Here is a 22,418-nt window from a genome sequence, read left to right on the forward strand (position 1 = left end):
GGGGAAGCACTACTTTATCCCAGGTTTGAACATACATAAACCTTGCTCCTTTTTCCTCATCTGAGGCAGCAAAACGTGCCAAAGGCAGAGAGAACTAGACATCCTTTTGACCTTACAGTACAGCATCTGATTGGTACATCAGTCATTGAAAGTTGGCATGCAGGTACAGCAGGCGGTGAGTAAGGCAAATGGCATGTTGGCCTTCATAGCGAGAGGATTTGAGTATAGGAGCAGGGAGGTCTTACTGCAGTTGTACAGGGCCTTTAATATTGTGTACAGTTTTGGTTTCCTAATCTGAGGAAAGACATTCTTGCTATTGAGGGAGTGCAGTGAAGGTTCACCAGATTGATTCCCGGGATGGCAGGACTGACATATGAAGATAGACTGGATCGACTAGCTTTATATTCACTGGAATTTAGAAGAATGAGAGGGGATCTCATAGAAACATAAAATTCTGACGGGATTGGACAGGTTAGATGCAGGAAGAATTCTCCCGATGTTGGGGTAGTCCAGAACCAGGGGTCACAGTCTAAGGATAAGGGGTAAGCCATTTAGGACCGAGATGAGAAACTTCTTCACTCAGAATTGTGAACCTGTGGAATTCTCGACCACAGAAAGTTGTTGAGGCTAGTTCATTAGATATATTCAAAAGGGAGTTAGATGTGGCCCTTACAGCTAAAGGGATCAAGGGGTATGGAGAGAAAGCAGGAATGGGGTACTGAAGTGCATGATCAGCCATGATCATATTGAATGGTGTTGCAGGCTCGAAGGGCCAAATGGTCTACTCCTGCACCTATTTTCTATGTTTCTATGAAGATAAACTGGGGCACATTAGAGTTTATGCCTTGTGGAAGCAACAGAGCACTTATATAATTCCTATGGTGAAGTTAGAAGAACGGTTAGTCTCATGTAGAAAAGAATCATGGCTTTTACCAATTTTATTCTGATCTACATCAGTCAGAATTGCCACTGAGGCAATCTGGAGTAACCTATCTGATTTTTCCTAGCGCATTGAGGATGAGGAAGATGGAGGGTGACTTGGAGGGTGAAAAGGTGGCTACCCTGGATGATAGAGAACTATTGATCTTGGCGTTGCTCCATGGCATAGGCTCCTTTTATGTTTAGGACCCTCTATACTTGATGCTGCCCCAGAAATGGGTCCTCTTTCACCAAATCACTAATTCTCTCTCTCTACTCAATATTTGGCAAGATGCATCCATCATCTTTATCCTGAAAGGCAGCAAGGAGCCCCATGAATCTCCCTCCAACAAGCCAATGTTTCTTAATGAGTCAAAGATTTCTCCCCGATTTCGAGTTAGCAGTCTGAATACAGCCAGTGGTTCACACTAATTCAACAAGATGGATCTGTGTAACATATTCATATAATAATGCTGCTGATTTATAAATGATGCCCATGCAGCAGGTGACAGATACCAACTTGGTCCTCTCCCTTGATACTGCAGAGGATTTTGACCCAATCAAGTGAGTTTTGGTGTTGCTGCAGACCATGAGGTTTGGGGAAACCTACATTCTGTGTATCTCATTATTTTCCTTTCACTCTTGGTCTTCAGTGATCAATGAGATTGTCACTCCCACTCAAATAGTGGTATTTGTTATTTCTTCCTCATTCTATGTTAGCTATTGAGCTCTCAGTATCAAGTCAAGTTTCCCCAATATCTGAGGGATTCAAGTGGTGAACAGGAATATCTGATATTATGCAGTTATTGTACAAATAGGCCTTAGGTCTTTCTCCTGTTTGCTTTCTGAAGTGCATTCAGCAGTAGAGTCTGGGAATAAAATTAACTATTGCAAGTCAGATGATTTAGCCAGTTTCTATTGGCTTATGAACGGTTTCATTTTTTTAGGGGTTCTGGCATTTTGGCATGCAGATTGCTCCCGATTTGTGCCACCTTATTGGACCAACTATCTTTAAAATCTGGGATTCATGGCAAGGTTACTGTTTTGATAACTAGCATTCTGCTTTATTTAGTTCAAATGCTCCCAGTATGTACACCGGGGGCCATCTTTAAATAGCAAGATGGGGAGACAACAAGCATTCTGCATTAAGTTGAAGCTGCTGCAATCCAATGGCTATCCTCCCTAAATGCTGGTTCACTATGCACTACACAACTTCATGATTTTAGACTACAACTAGATGAGGTGCTCATTCCATTACACATCTTATTCATTTAAAACTTGTACAGAAACCACATCATATTTTAATTGTCCTGTGGATCTGGTCAGATTTTAGACATTTTCATATTCTATTGTCTGCCTGTTCCACAGTATGGGATGGCCCAGAGACCTCCTGGTCACTAATGGGTGGATTCCATAGATGGCACAAGTTGGGACACTTGTGCCTTTCCCATTTGATGGGCAGTGAATCAGTCTGATCTTTTACTCTGGCAGCAAAAAGTCACACTTTGGAGATGCCTAAAACAATTACCTATTTCCAAAGATTACTAGTAAAATTTTTAGATGAGACACTGCCTTGGAGCCAATGCCAAGCTGCACAGTGGTCTGGAGGTACCATGCAGAGTGCTCATCAGCTTTTATATGAAGAATCCGCACATGCGTGAAAATTTGAGTAGGCCACGCAGCTGGTTAAAGGGACCGTGCACAAAAAGGGAACATTGCTTAGAACCCTTGCTGGTTAGTTTGGCTGTAGCAGCTAAACACATTTTTACAGTTCTGCTCATTTCTATGGACATGGCAAGCGCGTCTCAGTTGTGAGAAGTGGGTGGCCGTTATAAATCTAGGACTGGTAGACTGTTCTACAAAGTGACCGCAGGCTCTCAGCCAGTGATCGCTTGAGAGAAGAACAACCAAAATTTTTATGCTGAACGTATCACTTAAAGCACTACTAGTAGCCAAGATCTCAGAACACAGGGGCATGGGACTTAGAGGAGTCAGCACCCACTAGGACATTCTATGGATCTGCTCCAAGGTTTGAGTTTATTAGACTATGATTTTAAAGGAGTTCAAGTTTAGTACGACATGCACTTTACAGCAAGAGCCATCTATTAACTTTTTGCAGTTTGTCACCATCTCCTGACTCGAGCGTGAGGTGGACTTGCCTTCTGATCTGCCTGGTCTTCAATATTCTGGGGAACACCACATTCTGCGAATGATTTTTCCTGAAGGAAATTTTTCTTTTAAAAAAAGGGGTGGTTCCCTTTTTGAATGATTTTGTTCACTGCTTTATTACTGCACTGTACTCAGATACCCTATAACCACACTGGGTTAGCTGTGTTTAGATGGAACACAGAATTCTCCATGAACAGACCCTGTCACCCCATTGCAAGTGCTTTGATCCTTTATCCTTTTCTGTTATAGTCACTAGTTCTGATACCAACCGTAGTCTTTTATACGATACCTATTTTCTTCATGTATCCAGATTGCTCTGAATAATTTTCTCTCCCATTGTCCTGTCTAATCACATTCATATTTCATAGTTTATAGGGGAGACATGTCTCACTCTGGTTTCATCTATAAGGTCTGAATGTCTAGTGTTTACATCATCTGATACCCAGGAACACACAGGATCTGGCCATCCTCCTGTGGTAACCACTCTCAGTTTGTCACTCTACTTGATAAAGGGTGCTTGATTCATCTCTTGCTCTTCTTTCAGACTTTAGGCAAGGAAGAGAGGGGTAAAAATTGGCAAGAAAAATAAAGACACAACTCTACTTCATTTTCGATCATTATTCTTCGTCTCTCAGCCACATGCCTTCCCTAGGCATCAGGGCTAAACAAGCCAGACTGTAGGCAATGTTATTCCCCAGTCACCCCACCAGGTGGTGTTCTTGAGTGGTGTGAAGCACCCCCCTCTTCTGTGAAAGGCTGAGGTGCCAAGCACACTTGGACTTAAGGGAAGCCAAAGTGCAAACACGATACTGCATTTAAAAAAGTGAATGGTGCCATGACATTTACCTTGCCCATTTTCAAAATTAGCCAACATACCAAAAACTCATGTAGGTTCTGTTAGTCTTGTAGAGAAATCTGATCTTTAAATTGAGTGAGAACATAGTACCCTAAATCTGAATGTCTGGTTACATTAACAAGAAAAACAGATTCATTTTATCTGCTTAGAAACCCAATAATTTTTTTCCAATGGCCAATCTTGAGCCATGACTTGCTCAAGGGCCACTCGAATCTTGCACCATGAAACCACTCCAGTGCTGAACTCTCATCTCCAATATCAAAGCTGGTAATATTGTGTTCAGACTAAGACACATGAAGCAGCAACTCTCAAAGGTTTCTAGTAAGGAGGGTGGGCTGCAAATGGTCCTGTAGAACAGCACCACTGAAAAACAAGGTTAGTTCCGACAAATTACAGAACTTCAATTTCTTAATTCAGGTTAAGTAACATGTTCAAATACTGCATTCAAATAGATGGGCCATAGTCTTCAAGGTTGCACCAATTGTAAAAATCTATCGAATATATATATATTTATATTTAGGGGTCTGAATCCCCTTATTTTATCTTAATTAATATACTGCCTACCCTGTTACCCAGGTAAGTAGGAGACCTATGTTTGGCCTCCACAATTGCTGCTGTAAGGCAGTCACTTTTGAGGTGCATAAATAGGGCTCAATAAAATCCTCACTCAAATTTCCCCTTAACCCCTTGGTAGTGAGGCACCTGCCCTTTGCTTGCCAACTTCATATGACTGACATCCGGAGAGGTGAATGCACTTCCATCTCCATGGGGCTTCAGGACACTGTGCGACTGGCTGTGTGACTTTTCCACTAAAGATCTAGATTGCTAATTATTTTTGTTTCCACCGTGGACTTGAAATTTAGAAAACAACTTTATATCCAGGAAATATACATCATAGAATTGCTTACATTTTAGTCAGTTGCACATAGCATTGATCAAAATGGAAACATATCCAAGTTTCTAAATTTAAATTGAGCTACATTTATTTAAAATAAACACATCTATTTATATTAGCACATATGGGATCAAACTATAGGTTTAAACAGAAATCTTTCCCTCCTAAATTAAAAAAAAGTGGGGGGAAAAAAAACTTGCTTTATAAACTTTATTCATCGGCATAAAGCAAATCAAATACACCAACAGCAGCACTGTATTTGTAGCCAAGAATCACAAAAAATGCCTTGATGTTAATCAAACGTTGATGAAAAAAAATGGATACGAGTATGCCAGCACAGACATGTAAAGAAAAGAGCATCACCAAACAGCTATTGAAAAATCCAGCTCTCATGATAATAGAACAGTTAAAGCCTCCTGACTCCTTGGTCCTTACATTTCTCAGCTTTATCAGCCACTTAAAAAAATTCAGCCATGCTAAGGTCACAAGGCTAAGGAGAGAGATGATGATGGTATACAAACAGCACTGGAAAGCAAGGTCATGAGAAGGGGACTTGCCTTAACACAACATTGAGATCTCCAGCACTGCACAACTAACAGCTGCCTTGGTTTGCCATTCCTGTGCTAGCTCCACTAACTGTGATTTACTACTGTACCAGCTCTGGTGTTGACACCTTTATGTCCCTCCCTCCTATCCCAGCAGGCCTGGAGGCCATGATGGATGCTGCTGAACTTTTCCTCCTATCACCTTAAAAAGAACTTTCCCATAATCTTTTGTCTTCCATCAAAGTGGAAGACAGAAGGGTTTTTATTTAATGTTAAATTAACAGCCTTGTTGCTCTAACATGGTAGCAATATACAGAATTTATTACACCAGCGAAATTCTTAAACTCCAATCCCTTTTTTTCTACCCAATGAACTGAACATAGTCCAGAGTAAATCAATGTAATTGCTGCTCGTCCAACATTATTGTAGCAATACTTTATACTACATGCCATTGGTAATTTGGCGTATTTAATTGAAAATGCTAAGATAATGGGGAACTTAGCGACTGACATTAACCCTCTTATTGCTGATGGTTCATGAATATATTATATATATATATATTATATATAAATATATATATATAAATAAAGGCTCCACTTTACAGTTAAATAAATCCCAAATTAGCCCAGTGAAAAAAATACACAAACAAAAATGCGGACACTTGTCCGTTTACGGCTGTATAATTTCTCTTTTGGTTGTTCTTTTATAAAAAAATTGAAAACTTCACCCCTTCCCTTTTGGGAAGGTTTAACATTTGCAGTAATGCCCTGGATTCCCATTCCGAAGTCCCAAACTCTAATTGCAGTGCAGGCAGCCTCAAAGAAGTTTCTTTTTTTAAACTGTCTGGATCATAAAATAGATCTCAAGGACACATATCCTGTCTCGCAAAGTAGATTACTTGTTAGTCAATATAGCACATCAATGGGGGCTGAGAAGCCTGCACTCTAGGCTAAAGGACAGCAAAGAAACAGGATGGCAGCAAACAGTGGGGGGAGGGACTAAAAGTACAAGTTTTTTACAACAAAAATCTGGCTTGTTCAGAATTATTACTATTTCTGATCATGGACCAAAAATTACAAAAAACCCTCGATAACAGTGCCAGAAGGGAGCGAATGAATTTTGGCATTTTTAAGTTTAACAGGTTGAAAACTTATGTAGAAAAATCAAGAGCAACTTAATTTTATGCAGGCCTGGACATTGTACACAGTAAGGACAAGCAATTAAATAGGTTTAATAGCAATTAACAAAGAATAAAAGTGATGGAAGCTTTTATTTAATTAAATCAATGCAATACAATGATTAAAATCACCAGCCTCTATTTCTACTTTGCTGCCAAAACACAACTTAAGCTTCCTTAAACCAATTTCCTACTGTGCCGCTCTCTTCAAAAGCAGTATCGATGCGAGGATTTTTATACATTTGGGGGTTATAGCGGTGGAAAAATACCACTATGACTATGATTCCGAGGCCTAACATTCGGGAAAAATGCGCCCATCGATAAAAGTCGGCATTGTGCGAGGATTCGTGGTGGAAACCATGAATTTTCTGCTACTTTTCTCCAATGCCGATACAAATTGGGCTGAGGGAGGGGGGAAAACACCAACAAAAAAAATCCAAAAAACAACAAATATAACACATCTACAAGACTCTTTTCTACCGAATCCTGCAAAAGAATTTAAAAAAAAAAATTTTAAACTTACCTTTTCTTTTTGCAGGTCTTCACACCCATCGCTGTTCCAAGGGCTGCAATGCAGGTTTTTCCCAGGGTTTTTTTTCGTCCTATCTATGGGTGCGCTGAGCACCAAATTTTAGTCGAAAACGCTTTTTCCAGTCTTGCGCCGACAGTCCGCTTCCCAGCAGTACTTAAAACCTCCGGCGCAAGACTTCAGCGGATTTCATGGATCACCATTTTTCACCAAAAAGGGTGAAATATCGCCGAAAAAACAGGCGCAAGGTTGGGGAATTTCCAGACCACAAATTAAACTTTAAAGTTGGCGACAGTTCTGTAAACACAGTAATGACATTGCCAGAGACACCAAGAGGAGCCCCTTTGAGAATTTTACTTGGTGGCTACAAACTCAGTGCTGAAAGTGGCAAGTGCAAACAGCAGCCACATGTGGCACATAGAGGTCACACTCTCCATTTCAGTTCGGGCATTTTACCAAATATTCATCAATAGATGCTATACAAAGAAAAGCAAAGCCCAAAATGTTATAAATCAGCGATGAACTGAGTTACAAGGGAAAAAAACTAAGTTTATTTCTTGAAAACACAAACTGATTACTTATGCACTCTCTCACTTTGATAACAGCATTATTAAAACCCACACCATGTACTTACCGGCAATGAATAAAAGAAGATCCCAAGGAACAGACCTACAAACAGCAGTATTATGATCCCAAGAAAGATCCATTTGAATCGGCGCCAGATGATGTATTTCATCGTCTTGCAAGGACTGGTGAACCACAGGAAAGAAGTTTCTGGACGGCTGATTGTAAAGAATTAAATCCAGTTAATTTTCCTTTCTAATGGATAAAGTTTAGAGAGTTTATATTAAGCACTCATTTACAGGGTTAAGAAACCATTACTCAAGCAAACTATGGGCATGTTTATTATCCCTTTTAAAAACCATGGTAAGTGAGTTCCTTATCTAACCAAGTGGGTAATGTGGCCTGATACTGAGCCTTTGTCATGAGGACAGTCTGGGTTTCGATCCCTGATAGATGCAAAGTCATCAGATAAACAGGCTGGAGTGATGGTGCTACAGTCGACTTCAGTGTCCCCTGGGGTGGAGTGGAGCAAAGTGCCATAATTGAACAGACTATTGAAAAACACTATGTTCAAGTTTACAATTGAAGAATGGCCACTGGAGTGAGGTATCTTGGAGCCACCGTCAGTTGAACTGCACTCAGCGCTGTCAGAGCACAAAGAGGAAACCTCGCCTGCCTGAGAAGAGACACATTTGATGGCATTGTTACTGCCCTCCTTATTGAACATGGTTTGTGTGGAGAGGTGGGTGGGGAAAAAAAAAAGAAGAGCATCCAACCTAACGTATCGCATATATCAACCAGGTGCAAATAACCAGCATGGTTAAGCATCACATTAATTCAGTTGACAATTGAGTTCAAACGCTATTCCTGGACTTCCAGACATAATCTAGGTTGATACTCAAGCGCTACATCATCAGGTGAGCCAGACTTAAGTTGAAATGTTTAGCTGAGGCCCCATCTGCCTGGATGTTAAAGATCTTATGGCAGTATCCTGGCCACCATCACCCCCCATAACCAACAGCAAAAACAAACAAATCAACTGCTCATTCATTTCATTGGTGTTTGTGGGATCTTGCTGAACACCAAAAAAAAGCTGCATCAATTGTCAACATGATTGTCATTGTTGTTCAAAGTATGTGGAGCACCATGAGACGTTTGAAACTCAATTTTATAAATGCAAATTTTTTTAAAAAGTCCATTGGAATAGACGAAAATTTACAAAACTGGGTCGGAGGAGGAAGCATTTAACAAGCAGATGTCGCCAACACCAGATAGCAATGAGTAAGAAATTGTGTAGAACACAGCAACTAGCCACAGAGACTTTTAAATGTCGAAACACCAAACTTCCTTCCCCAGTCTTCTAAATGTATACATACCCGTTTCAATATTTGCAAAATGCAATTTTTGATAATGTCCATTGCTGGTTTAATTTTCTACCCCTTCAATTTTCTTTGCCTTTCCTGAAGGATGTGGGGTCGAGGTTTTTTTTTGAATTTTTGGATAGTAGCAACCCTCCTATACCTCCCTCAAGTGGCTGTTTATACATTAGCCTAGACAGCAAGTGTTAGACTATTCAGCTGGAGAGCGAGAGCATAAGTCCAAACCTGTCCTTACACCCACACGTATGTTATCCAGTACCCTCTGCTGGAAAAGGTCATTAGAAATGGGAACCCCTTCAGATTTCCACCTCCCTAACCCAGGGGTGTCCAAGCTTTTGTCTTCACTGGCTTATTCTTGTTCCATGTTGCATCCACTCCCATCAGGAGCTGATCCTGCAGCCACCTTGCTTCTTCTCATTGATGTACTAGGACTCCTGTGGGTGATGAAAGGATCAGGTTTGGCTGTAAGCTTTCCCTTGCACATTATCTGCACTCTTGTATAATGAGATCCCGGAGGGAAGCCAGCAGTTGTGGAACTGTACAACAGGAGCCCATGCTTTCAGAAAGGGAGGGGGGAATATTGAAAAAACGTTGGGCAGAACTGGAAGGGTCAATTTATATACCGATTGACTTGCAATAACATGAATGTAGGTGAAGGTTACAGAGATTGTAACATCCCCAAAATAAAAAAAGTAAATGTCTCCCAGTCTAAATTTCATGTGACCAAATTTCAAACAATAAACTAGCTGCTGAAATGTTGTCTATTTTTGACTAATTGAAAGAACAAGACTTTCAACCACTCTCACCCATCTCAAAGTGGAATCAATAGGACACTTGAATGTAAATCCTGACTGTATGAAATAAGAGGAGATAAAAAAATCTCCGCTTTGAAAGAATGGGTAAAACTCATCCATTCACTTCAAATAGCCTGTATTCAATGTTTAAACCATATAGACCCCTTTGCTTTCAAATGTGAAGCACATATAGGTCCCTGTTCTTTCAAAATGTAAGGCACAAATATCCAAAAACAAAAATCAAGGAAAAAAAGGTTACTTTGGAGGCTCCAGTTTTGGGTTCATGTTGGGTTCATCTCTTGCTTTGGCAGCAGGTTTTTCATCAGCCTCTTGTTCAGTGATAATCTCCAGTGTCATTTCAACTTTACCCTGGAAAACAAAAAGGAAAAAAAAAACTTTTAGCAAGTTGTCTAACCAGAACAGGCATTCACAGATAAGAGATACGGTTACCTTAGGAGTACAGGACTTCTAGGATTACCGCAACCTTTTAAAAGCAGTACACGATGCAATCCTTTTTAGGCCAACAGCCTGAGCTCAAAAGCTGACTAAAGCAAGTATGCGATCCATGAATTGGGGGCAAGGGGATTTTAGTGATATTCTCAATTAGCTAACCAAACAGTTGATCTAAAAGGTTTGTCTGGTATTCAAGCATTACTTTAAAGGTTAATGGAATGGTAGCGATGGTTTTTTCTATTTCAGTTTAAAATTCTTTCAACATAGTGTCATTATTGATTATGACTGATGTACTGAGCTATTAAAAAGCTTAATGGCAATGCCAAACATATGACTGCGGATCCTGGCTGTTGAATCATTTATCAGATAGCCTTTCATATTCCTTGTACAGATTCAAATGATTATCTGTCATATCTTTCTGTAGTACACCAGACAGTGAAAAATTCATGCAGTGCTGTGTAAAATACATTTGCTTCTGTACAAACATGTAAATGTTGTATTTGGATATATAAGAATGCAAGAGGCTTTTCTGCATGCTGGCCCATTAAGCGACTTTTTTTGAAAATTTCAAGTTTTCCCTTCTTCTGTATGTTGAGCTAGTTTCTTTGTAATACTTTGGAACAAAACACAAGTGGCCAAGAGTTTCTACTTTGGTCACAATCAGCGATCCCAGCAAAAATCTTGCTACTTTTCAGAAGGGTTTATTTTATTGGCTCAAATTTCTGCTCAAACTAATTTGCATATCACCAAATATAAAATCTTCCAGGCACCACACAATTGGACAATGTTTTAAAATGTAATTTTAAAAAGTTTGCATTAAAAAATATTCAGTGGTAACCTGGTATGCTTTTATATACAGCTGAAAATGACAACCACATAAAATGCTTTTTTAATTAGTGTCTAGTCCGCCACCTGTGAGTAACCCCTATTTTAAATAACTGCAAATGAGATTTAAAAATTATACTGAAGCATGCGCTATTAACATTGATGTGCAGTAGTCAATATCTTAAAAACGAAGATTTTAAAACATGCCTATTGGTGTCCATACCCCTAAAAAAAGAGCTTATATTTCAAAGACCTGCAATTAGCGGAAATTTGCAATGGTGATTAATTTGATCTGAGGAGTGGTCAGTTTTGCCTATGTGTGGGGGGTGGGCAGCATCCGCTGCAATTTTGTTTTTAAAAACAATCGGTGCAAAAGATTATAGAAGCTATTTGCACTGGAAATTCCTCGATCTTTTGTGCTGGTTTGGGGCAAATTGCGCTGAAAAAAAGCAGTGCAACCCACTTCTCATAATATTTTGAAAAGAGGAGTCTACATCCATATTAAATGTCTTGGAATTCAACAAGTCATTTTTACATAAATATATAAATAATTGATGTATATAGAACACACATTAAAATATCAGGATGAATGACACATATATGCTTGCCCCAACATTTCTCCAATTTTGATTGCTCTGGTGCAACATTAAGAAAATGAAGGTGGTCAAAAACAGAAGTTGCAAACTACATGGAGTGATGTTGGGTCTTCAGAGCGAGATTCATTAAAATCAGCAAGGTTTACTCCAAATACACAAGATCTCTTAAACTTACACTGTTCTCCCAATACTGTGAAAATTGGCCACTTCATTTATAACAAATCTTTGACCCATTCATTAAATTGTTTGAAGTCAGTTATATTCTTCACAAACAAATGATAAAGAATTAGACACGTTATGTGATGCTGAAAATAAATCCCAACAACATGCTGGAAGGTCCTTACAGCCAAAATACGGTTGCCATCTTTCTCTTGGACACATGGCCACCATCCATTTATAGATTTCTGAGAAAAAAGTGAGGTCGTTTTAGGTGCTTTCGTAGGAGCAGTTCCCTTCACATCTGGGAGCATTTTCAAGTTACATCCTGTAGCTGTTTTGGCTGGAGATATTGTGGAATTCAGGTCGAGCTCAAGGACACCTGTGAATCAGAGATAAGAATACCAGAATTATGCAGATATAGATGATGAGAATCAAAAAAACCACAAGGTTAGAGGGTTCTGGCACCATTTGCAGTCTGCTGCACTCTGTTTGCCCTCCTACTGGACCATAATCAAACTTCTAAACTAACAACCAGATTACTTTTCTGATCCTATTATTCATGATGAACAAGAATGTTTCAAAGTTCATTGGGTCAACTAAGTTCAGCAGATAAAAAACAAGTCATCACAATCCCATTGTTTCGCCGACTGGCGTTTCACTGAAGTTGTTTTACCTGCGATGCTGAAAAACAAGGCCATCTCACAGGAAATTTTGCATGTGCGTGTATGAACAGATAAACAGATTTCCTCAATGCTTTCACTGATCCAGCATACAATACTAATGCACATGTTCTATTTAGCTACCTAATCAGTGGCTTGACAAGTTACATTTATACTGATGGTGGTGCCTGGATGGTATCCGTATCCTTTCTGTAACCTTAAGCCATATGTTGCAGTCAATTGCGGGGTAATAGGACAATGAAAAGCCATGCAGTATTTTTAATTCTCAGTTGAATTTTATCCTCTCGAAAGTATTAACTCTTTTACTGAAAGTACTAACTCCTTTACTGAAATACAGTTCCATGGGACAGGGTGTGACTCCCTTACTGAGCGACAGGTCCATGGGACAGGGCTGTGAATCCCTTACTGAGCGACAGTTCCATGGGAGAGGGCTGTGACTCCCTTACAGGGAGTGGACCTGTCCTTAATACTTCATCAGTATCAGCACCCTATTGCCCATGGAGGCCACTGAAGCTAAGAAGGATACTTTCCTCAACCAGAGCCCACAAGAGTGCATTTCAAGAGGAGTCATGAACAGGGCAGGAAAGTTGGCCACAATTCATTTCTCTAACCCAGGGTCAATGTAGTATCTCAATCACTGCCTCAGCTGAGACCAGCTGACAGCAGAGATCAGGGATGCCCTGGGAAATTCTTGGTCTGTACGGTTAAGAGACAGTGATGTTTCTCAGTCATCAGAGGAGCCAATACAGAAACTGAGCAACAGGTTCAAGCTGACCAACTCTCATGCATTTGGCATGATTGTGAAGCCCTCTCACCCCAGAATTAGCAATTTGCTGCCTGCAACATATCCTAGTTTTTCTTGCTGGTGGGTGAGAAAAAGCAAAGGAACACGGAAGGTGCAGGACCCATAGCTTTAATAGGGGCCTTTCATTACAAGCATGGATTGTGTGTCAGCCCTACTTCCAAAGTGTTCTTTCACAGTCTCATTCTCCAGGCAGAGATTGTTAAGATAATGAAAGCCTGGAAACTGTGAATGCAGTGCTTACTCTCAGCCAGGTTCACTGAAAACAGGGAAAAATATCTGGGGGCAGAGAAGAAATACAGGGTAAAAAAAAAAACACAGGAGGGAAAGTGAGACAAATAATCAAGTTTGACATATACACTGCACTGAAGGATGTAGTGTTAGCTCCATGTCATAGTGATGCAAATAGGATGCACCTTTTCACTGCCTTCCTGCATTATTATGGGGAAGGCAAGGTTTCTCATATGCACTGAAAAGCATACAAGTAACATGGCTAATTGATCTCTCCAGAGATTGAAACTGACCATATTGTCAGTTTCAATCATTAAAATGTGAATGTTGCTACAGTACAGCATCAGTTTCCAGCTTTTGTTAGCGAGTTTGGATAGGTGAGTGTTTGAAAGGAAACCCTGTTACCAGAATTGGTTCAATTGCTCAAATGACAATTCCTAGAAATCAGCAGCTTGGGGCAAGCATATGCACAGTAATAGAGCAACAAACTGGGATTAAAACAGACAACATCCTTCACTCCCAGTACAATTGGCAACACTTGTTTTTAAACTAGGTTTATGATTTGTGTACAAGTGGCAATACAGTTAACCCGGCTTTGGCCAATGTTGACAGCTTTGAACATCTGACAAACTAGAAAAGATCACAAGGATTCTCACTGACTATTAACAAGACCCACTTAGTAACTAGAAACTTAATGTAATCTTTTCAACTATTAACAGAATTCAGTTCTTCCATTTTACTACAATAAAGCTATCGTATCACTTTCTGACAAATGCAGTATAGCTCATTTCATGGTGTAAAAATAGACCCAGTTTGGAGTTGCGACTCAATACCACACTGATGTTGCAACTTACTCATACTATTTTGTTTTTAGCCAATTATGATTCAATTTAAACTTGTAGGTCAGTGTGACAGCAGAAGGAAGGGCAAAGGCAGGAAGGCAGGAAGAAAGGGAGAAAGGAAGGGAGAAGGGAAGGAAGAAGGGAAGGAAGAAAGGACGGGAGAAGGGAAGGAAGAAAGGAAGGAAACACAGTAATAGGAAGGAAAAAACTTGCATTTATACAGCATCTTTCACGACCACCAGATGTCCCAAAGCACTTTACAGCCAATGAAGTGCTTTTGAGTGTAGTCACTGTTGTAATGTAGGCAACGCAGCAGCCAACTTGCACACAGCAAGCTCCCACAAAACAGCAATATGTTAATGACCAGATAACCTGTTTCAGTGATGGTGATTGAGGGATAAATATTGGGCAGGACACCGGAGATAACTCCCCTGCTTTTCTTAATAGTGTCATGGGATCTTTTACGCCCACCTGAGAGCAGATAGGACCTCAGTTAATGTCTCACCCGAAAGACAGCACCTCAGACAGTGCAGCGCTCCATCAAGACTGCACTGGAGTGTCAGCCTAGATTTTTATGCGCAAGTCTTGAGTGGGAACTCAGGTGAAAGAGCTGCTTTAAAATAATTGGTTTTATATATAAATATATATAAATAAATAATATATAAATAAATAAAATAATATATAAATAAAATAAAATAAATAAAAATAAATAAATTATATATATATATATATATATATATATATATAAAATATATATCACACACACACATACATACCAGTAAGCATATTAGAAAATAGAAGGAATGAAAAAGTCAGTTTTAAAAAAAACTTAGTTAAAATCATTGACTACATCTTAACATACAAGGTTAATGTTTCATTAATAAAGCTGCTCCCACCATTTATGTGGTGTGACTACTGATTTAAGTCAGTGTCTAAGCTGATATTTTAAGGAAATATCTAATCAGGAAGACCAATCCCCTGAAACTATGAGAGCCAAGAGGAGTTTTTCAAAAAAAAAAGATACGTGGCTGAATAACAAAAATCTTCATAAATGGGAAATGGATACACAAATAATCTCAACATGGTTCATCACTTTACAAGTGGTTTTAAAAATGGGAACAAAAAAAATGCAAAGATTAAAAAAAAACTCTTCAACTGTTTGCCTCAGTAACTGTTTCTAAGTACCTGTGGCATAAAACATATTCAAGGATTATCTCTAATCTCAATGGCTTGCTTATATCCTAATGATAAATTGTTGGATAGCCTGGAGATGCTGAGGAAATGGTCGTGGCACCACCTTCAACCTTCACAACCTTGTTATAATTGTGTACACAACGGACATCAATCCTGGATGATAATGTGATACGGGGTATTTAAAATTTCTATTTTTCTTGGTTTGCTAATGAAAACAACATGAACTACTGGACCCAGAATTGATCAATCATTTCAGAACTGAAAAATCCAGATGTTTAAGGCAGATAAATGCTGTTAGAGAAAAAGGTGGCATCAAAACTATTCATAGTAGCATCTTGGTGCAACAAAAAACTTTTTCAATTTTTGTTGCCACACTAAGAGAACCCAAGTCATGGCTAGGTTCTGAATGTTGAATCATTGGCCCCAAGCTTCCACATGATTTGCTCCTGATTTTTTGGAGCAACTGGTGTAGAACGGAGTATCTTAGAAATCGGAATTCTCGTCTTTTAGTTTGCTCCAGTTCTAGTCAGTTAGAACAGTTTCACTTTGGAACAGAATTTTATTTTCCAAAAGGGGGCGTGTCCGGCCACTTACGCCTGTTTTCAAAGTTTCGTCAGTGAAAACTTACTCCAAACTAACTTAGAATGGAGTAAGTGAAGATTTTTGTACGCTCGAAAAAACATTGTCTACACTTTAGAAAATCAGGCGTAGGTTACAAATCAGGCGTAGGGAATGGGGGGGGGGGGGGGGGGGAGTTTAAAGGGAAGTTTACAAACATTAAACACTTCAGTTTTACAAATAAAGAGCCATCATCAATAATAAATGATAAATACATCAATAATAAATACATCAATAAATCAACCAATAAAAAAATAATTAAAACATTTTCTACTTACCGACTGCAGCACCGGGAGCCCCCCCCCCCACAGTATGTCTATCTTTCTGACAGATGGGGAAGGAGATGGGGGGGAAAGGGGGAAGGAGATGATGGGGGGGAAAGGGGGAAGGAGATGATGGGGGGAGAGAAAGGAGATGGGGGGGGAGAGAAAGGAGATGGGGGGGGAGAGAAAGGAGATGGGGGGGGAGAGAAAGGAGATGGGGGGGGAGAGAAAGGAGATGGGGGGGAGAGAAAGGAGATGGGAGGAGAGAAAGGAGATGGGGGGGGAGAGAAAGGAGATGGGGGGGGGAAGAGAAAGGAGATGGGGGGGGAGAGAAAGGAGATGGGGGGGGAGAGAAAGGAGATGGGGGGGGAGAGAAAGGAGATGGGGGGGGAGAGAAAGGAGATGGGGGGGGGAGAGAAAGGAGATGGGGGGGAGAGAAAGGAGATGGGGGGGAGAGAAAGGAGATGGGGGGGAGAGAAAGGAGATGGGGGGGAGAGAAAGGAGATGGGGGGGAGAGAAAGGAGATGGGGGGAGAGAAAGGAGATGGGGGGGGAGAGAAAGGAGATGGGGGGGGAGAGAAAGGAGATGGGGGGGGGGGGGGGAAGAGAAAGGAGATGGGGGGGGGGGGGAAGAGAAAGGAGATGGGGGGGGGGGGGGAAGAGAAAGGAGATGGGGGGGGGGGGGAAGAGAAAGGAGATGGGGGGGGGGGGGGGAGAGAAAGGAGATGGGGGGGGGAGAGAAAGGAGATGGGGGGGGGGGGAGAGAAAGGAGATGGGGGGGGGGAGAGAAAGGAGATGGGGGGGGGGAGAGAAAGGAGATGGGGGGGGGGGGGAGAGAAAGGAGATGGGGGGGGGGAGAGAAAGGAGATGGGGGGGGGGGGGGGAAAAGAGGAGATGGGGAGGGGGGGGGAAAAGAGGAGATGGGGAGGGGGGGGAAAAGAGGAGATGGGGAGGGGGGGGAAAGAGGAGATGGGGAGGGGGGGGGAGAAAGAGGAGATGGGGAGGGGGGGGAAAGAGGAGATGGGGGGGGGGGGAAGAGGAGATGGGGGGGGGAAGAGGAGATGGGGGGGGGGGAAGAGGAGATGGGGGGGGGGGGGGAAGAGGAGATGGGGGGGGGAGAAAGAGGAGATGGGGGGGGGGGGAAGAGGAGATGGGGGGGGGAGAAAGAGGAGATGGGGGGGGAGAAAGAGGAGATGGGGGGGGGAGAAAGAGGAGATGGGGGGGGGAGAAAGAGGAGATGGGGGGGGGAGAAGAGGAGATGGGGGGGGGAGAAAGAGGAGATGGGGGGGGGGAGAAGAGGAGATGGGGAGGGGGGGGAAGAAAGAGGAGATGGGGGGGGGGGAAGAGGAGATGGGGGGTGGGGAAGAGGAGATGGGGGGGGGGGGGGAAAGAGGAGATGGGGGGGGGGGGGAAGAGGAGATGGGGGGGGGGGGGGGAAGAGGAGATGGGGGGGGGGGGGGAAGAAAGAGGAGATGGGGGGGAGAAAGAGGAGATGGGGGGGGGAAGAGGAGATGGGGGGGGGAGAGGAGATGGGGGGGGGAAGGAGAAGGAGGGGGGGGGGAAGGAGAAGGAGGGGGGGGGGAAGGAGAAGGAGGGGGGGGAAGGAGAAGGAGGGGGGGGAAGGAGAAGGAGGGGGGGGGAAGGAGAAGGAGGGGGGGAAGGAGAAGGGGGGGGTGAAGGAGAAGGAGGGGGGGAAGGAGAAGGGGGGGGGGGGAAGGAGAAGGGGGGGGGGGGGAAGGAGAAGGAGGGGGGGGGTGGGGGGAGGCTGAACGGGCCGGGCCCGAGACTTCGGGCAGGGCCCGTCCCCAGCACCAGATTTACAGGTAGATGGCGTTGGGTCGGGTCGGGGGGGGCTGGTGGGAGGGAGGTCGGTCGGTTCGGTTCGGGTCCGGGGGGGGGAGGGAGGGAGGTCAGATCGGGGAGTGGGAGGTTAGGTCGGATCCAGTCCGGGGGCGGGGTGGAGCGGGAGTCGTGTCGGGTCCAGTTGGGGTGGGGGGCGGGGCGGAAACGGGAGTTGGATCGGGTCCAGTCGGGGGGAGGGGGGGGAATCCGGTCCGGAGGCGGGAAGCGGGAGTCAATTCGGGTCGGGAGGAAGCAGGAGCTGGCTGTGGGAAGAGTCTTATTCATGCAGCCCCAGTGAGGCCATTCGGCCAGGGCTAGGGGCTGCGTGCTTCCGTCCCCTCCCACACAGTTTCGGGCGCCTGGAGCTACTGCACTTGCGTGCCCACTGTAGCGTGCATGTGCAGAGGTCCCAGCACTGTTTTCAGCGCAGGGACCTGGCTCTGCCCCCTACAGCGCTGCGCCGAGGGCCAGAGAACCTGCAGGGAGATGGAGAATACGGAGGGTTTTTTTAGGCGCACTTTGTGGCACGAAAAACGGGCGTCCAGGTCGGGACTGCGCCGTTCTAGGCGCGGCTCGAAACTTGGGCCCATAGGGTGGAAGGCAGAAAACAGGAAGGATTGTATGTCATGCTCCTTTTACCATCACAATCATCTGTTGGTTTTACTCCGGTAGCAAGAAACCTTTTATTTCTTCCTATGGAAGTAGTTCAGTTTCTGCTGTGCTAAACCAGCTCATTTTACACTGGGTACGGAATCAACAGCAATGGGAAATTCCGCATGTGATGTTGAAATACATCACCTCTAACTGGTAGAGCCACTCTTTCATGCCGTCAGAAGAATGGTGGCAATGCACTTTCACTTCTTGCAACAATTTGTGCTGCCCACCTGATACTCCAGAGTTCCTGCCACCTGCTGCTGGTCCAGCAAGGGCTCAAATACTGACTCAATAGCTGTATGATCAAAAAGGCCTATTTTCCTTGGATGGGGAGGGGCAAATTGGGTCTCTTTTGAGGTCAAGTTGGCTGCAAAGTAACATGTCGGACAATGGAACTTGGAAGAGTGTCAATCCTTTGACCAGCCAGTTTGGCTCATTGGTGGAATTTGGCGGGGTATTTGTGCCACTGATCGCTGGGACTCTTCACACTTGGCTCCAGATAACATACTGAAAACAGATGCCACTGATACAGGTTTTGCACAATATAAAAACAGTTTAGATTGCAAATGGAGACTTGACAACTAATACAATTGAATGAAAGATCCAATAAAACTGGCACACAAGAATTTAAAATAATGGCTTTATTCAGAAGCTAAATTAAAGGGATTCTGAAGTCTTGGCTTGCACGATGGAACCAAATACTCATCTAAGTCATGAATGGGGATGTAAAAGCTGTAAAGCTCAGTTGTGTTTAATTGTTGAGTCCCAATAAATGGGAATAGTTTATGGAGTTACCTGCAAATTATAAGAGGCTTTACAGAAATGGTGTGAGGAGTTTTGAGGACTTCAGTATCAGATCTCCCATCACACTGCTCATGAGTAATCTGGGGTCTGGAGAACAGATACTAAAATGGAGTGGTGTTTAATCTAGCCTGTTTCTTTCAACTATTTAATCCCCTTCGAAGTGGTCTAAATAGGCACACCTTGAGGTTAACTAGAAATAAGTTTCTCTAGTTTGGCAGACACTTAAAATTCCATGGTTTCTGCCCTTGGAGACATAGAAACATAGAAAATAGGTGCAGGAGTAGGCCATTCAGCCCTTAGAGCCTGCACCACCATTCAATATGATCATGGCTGATCATTTTTGCAACTTTAGTACCCCATTCATGCTTTTTCCCCATACCCCTTGATCCCTTTAGCCTAACTCCCTTTGGAATATATCTAACGAACTGGCCTCAATTTTCTGGGGTGGTGGAGAATTCCACAGGTTCACAATTCTCTGAGTGAAGAAGTTTCTCCTCAACTCAGTCCTAAATGGCTTACCCCTTACCCTTAAACTGTGACCCCTGGTTCTGGACTTCCCCAACATCGGGAACATTCTTCCTGCATCTAACCTGTCCAATCCGGTCGGAATTTTATATGTTTCTATGAGATCCCCTCTCATTCTTCTAAATTCCAGTGAATGAAAGGGAGCTAAATCCACAAACGTCGGACCCAGGGGTGTGAGTGATATTAACTGAGCTGATGTGACACATCCTCACCACATTTAAAAAGTACTTGGATGTGCACTTGAAGTGCTGTAACCTACAAGGCTATGGACCAAGAGTTGGAAAGTGGGATTAGGCTGGCTAGCTCTTTGTCGGCCGGCACAAACACGATGGACCGAAATGGCCTACTTCTTTGCTGTAAATTTCTATGGCTGGAATTTCCATTCCTTTTCACCCATTTACTGACCGTTTACTGCTGGAAAGGCCAAATATGGAAACTACCACCCGCTTACCACCCATCTGCTGCCTGAATATGCAGAGAGCAAAATTCACCAGAACCCCCCCCTGTGTTTGGGCTCATTCGAAAGGAAAGTTAATTTGGGACTATCTACCGAAAAGTTTGGTGCTTATGGAAGAAACTACGAACTTTAATAGAATGATGAACTTTTACAAGACAAATTCAAGCCTGTGGGTGGAACTAGCGAACAAAAGAAGCCCACTTGATTATTGGATCTGTCTGGGTGTCAGGACTGAGTTAACCTGCCTGGAAGAATGAGTATTTGAAAATCAATCTCCACAAGAGACATTGCCATCACAAAATCACCCAGAGGTAGCTCCCCATCAACATGGGTCTGGACAAACCATTTCAGCATATATATCACAAAGAGGTCCAATCCAGCCTGTATGTGAAAGACTAAGCACAAAAAGATATAACTTTTAGTTATACAGCACCTTTAACAGTGAAACATCCCAAGGTGCTTCACATGAGTATTATGAGAACACAAAATTGACACTGAACCACACAAGGAGAAATTAGGGCAGGTGACCAAAAGCTTGGTCAAAAAGGTAGATTAGGGTTTCGATCCATGGGGACAGATTAGTTATCAAGGTAAGAAACTAGTAGGCAATGACCAGCCTATTTTAAAAAGGAAACAATGTATAGATTTGTTGCTATTTTATAAATATGGCCAGAGCCTGACTGACAACCCCCAAACTTTTGCCAGATCACCAGCATCCTATTGGTACCAGACTCTGCTCCCCGACTCCAGTTCTAGCATTTTAGATTCTTAACCCCCTTCCATAGAGCAGAGTCAGCTCAGTGTTACCACATCCTGGGGGACTCCATTTCCAGTGCTTGTACATACCTGTAGCTCTATCCCCAGTGCTCCGACAATCCTGCCCTAGTGTTGCCATGTCTTCGGGAAGCCTCGACATTTCTCCACCACCCTCCCCCGCCACTGTTGCCAAACTTTGGCACATTTTCCCCCACCATAACCACCATCACTGCCAGACACCAGGAGTCACCTCAAATTACAGCTCAGTACTTCACATCACATCACACAACTAAACTCCACAACCTTCCATCTCACCACTATTGGGAAGAAATAAAAGGAAAGAGGGTCTTTAGGAATGAACAAACTTAGAACAGGATTTTTTTTGGGGGTGGGGGAGCTTTTAACCTAGTACATATTTGCCTACTATTTGTGCATCTCTAGCTTTAAAATTAATTTAAAAAATAGTATAAAAATTAAATACATTGGCATAAGTACATTCAATAATAAATCAAGGTCACTAATTTACTGTCACCAACAACTTTTAGTTATACAGCACCTTTAACAGTGAAACATCCCAAGGTGCTTCACATGAGCATTATGAGAACACAAAATTGACACAACCACACAAGGAGAAATTAGGGCAGGTGACCAAAAGCTGTGTCAAAAAGGTAGATTTTAAAGGAGTGTCTTGAAAGAGGAAAGCGGTAGAGAGGTTTAGGCAGGGAATCCCAGAGATTAGGGCCTAGGCAACAGAAGACACAGCCATCAATAGTTAAGCAATTATAATCAGGGATGCTCAAGAGGGTGGAATTCGAGGAGCACAGACATCTTGTGAGGCTGGAGGAGATTACAGAGATAGGGAGGGCAGAGACCATGGAGGGATTTGAAACCA

General features: G+C 42.7%; 1 protein-coding gene across 1 annotated transcript in view; it reads right to left on the minus strand.

Moving 5' to 3' along the window:
- LOC139260334 (myoferlin-like) overlaps positions 1-22,418 on the minus strand; it is a 301,635-nt gene that overhangs the window by 6,791 nt on the left and 272,426 nt on the right. The window contains exons 53-55 of the mRNA XM_070876822.1: positions 12,045-12,238; positions 10,086-10,195; positions 7,724-7,871 (exon numbers count right to left, since the gene is read on the minus strand). Of these exons, the coding sequence (XP_070732923.1) occupies positions 7,724-7,871; positions 10,086-10,195; positions 12,045-12,238 (452 nt within the window). The remainder of the gene's footprint in view (positions 1-7,723; positions 7,872-10,085; positions 10,196-12,044; positions 12,239-22,418) is intronic.

This window comes from Pristiophorus japonicus, chromosome 3, assembly GCF_044704955.1.
Source record: "Pristiophorus japonicus isolate sPriJap1 chromosome 3, sPriJap1.hap1, whole genome shotgun sequence".
NCBI classification, from domain to species: Eukaryota; Metazoa; Chordata; class Chondrichthyes; family Pristiophoridae; genus Pristiophorus; species Pristiophorus japonicus.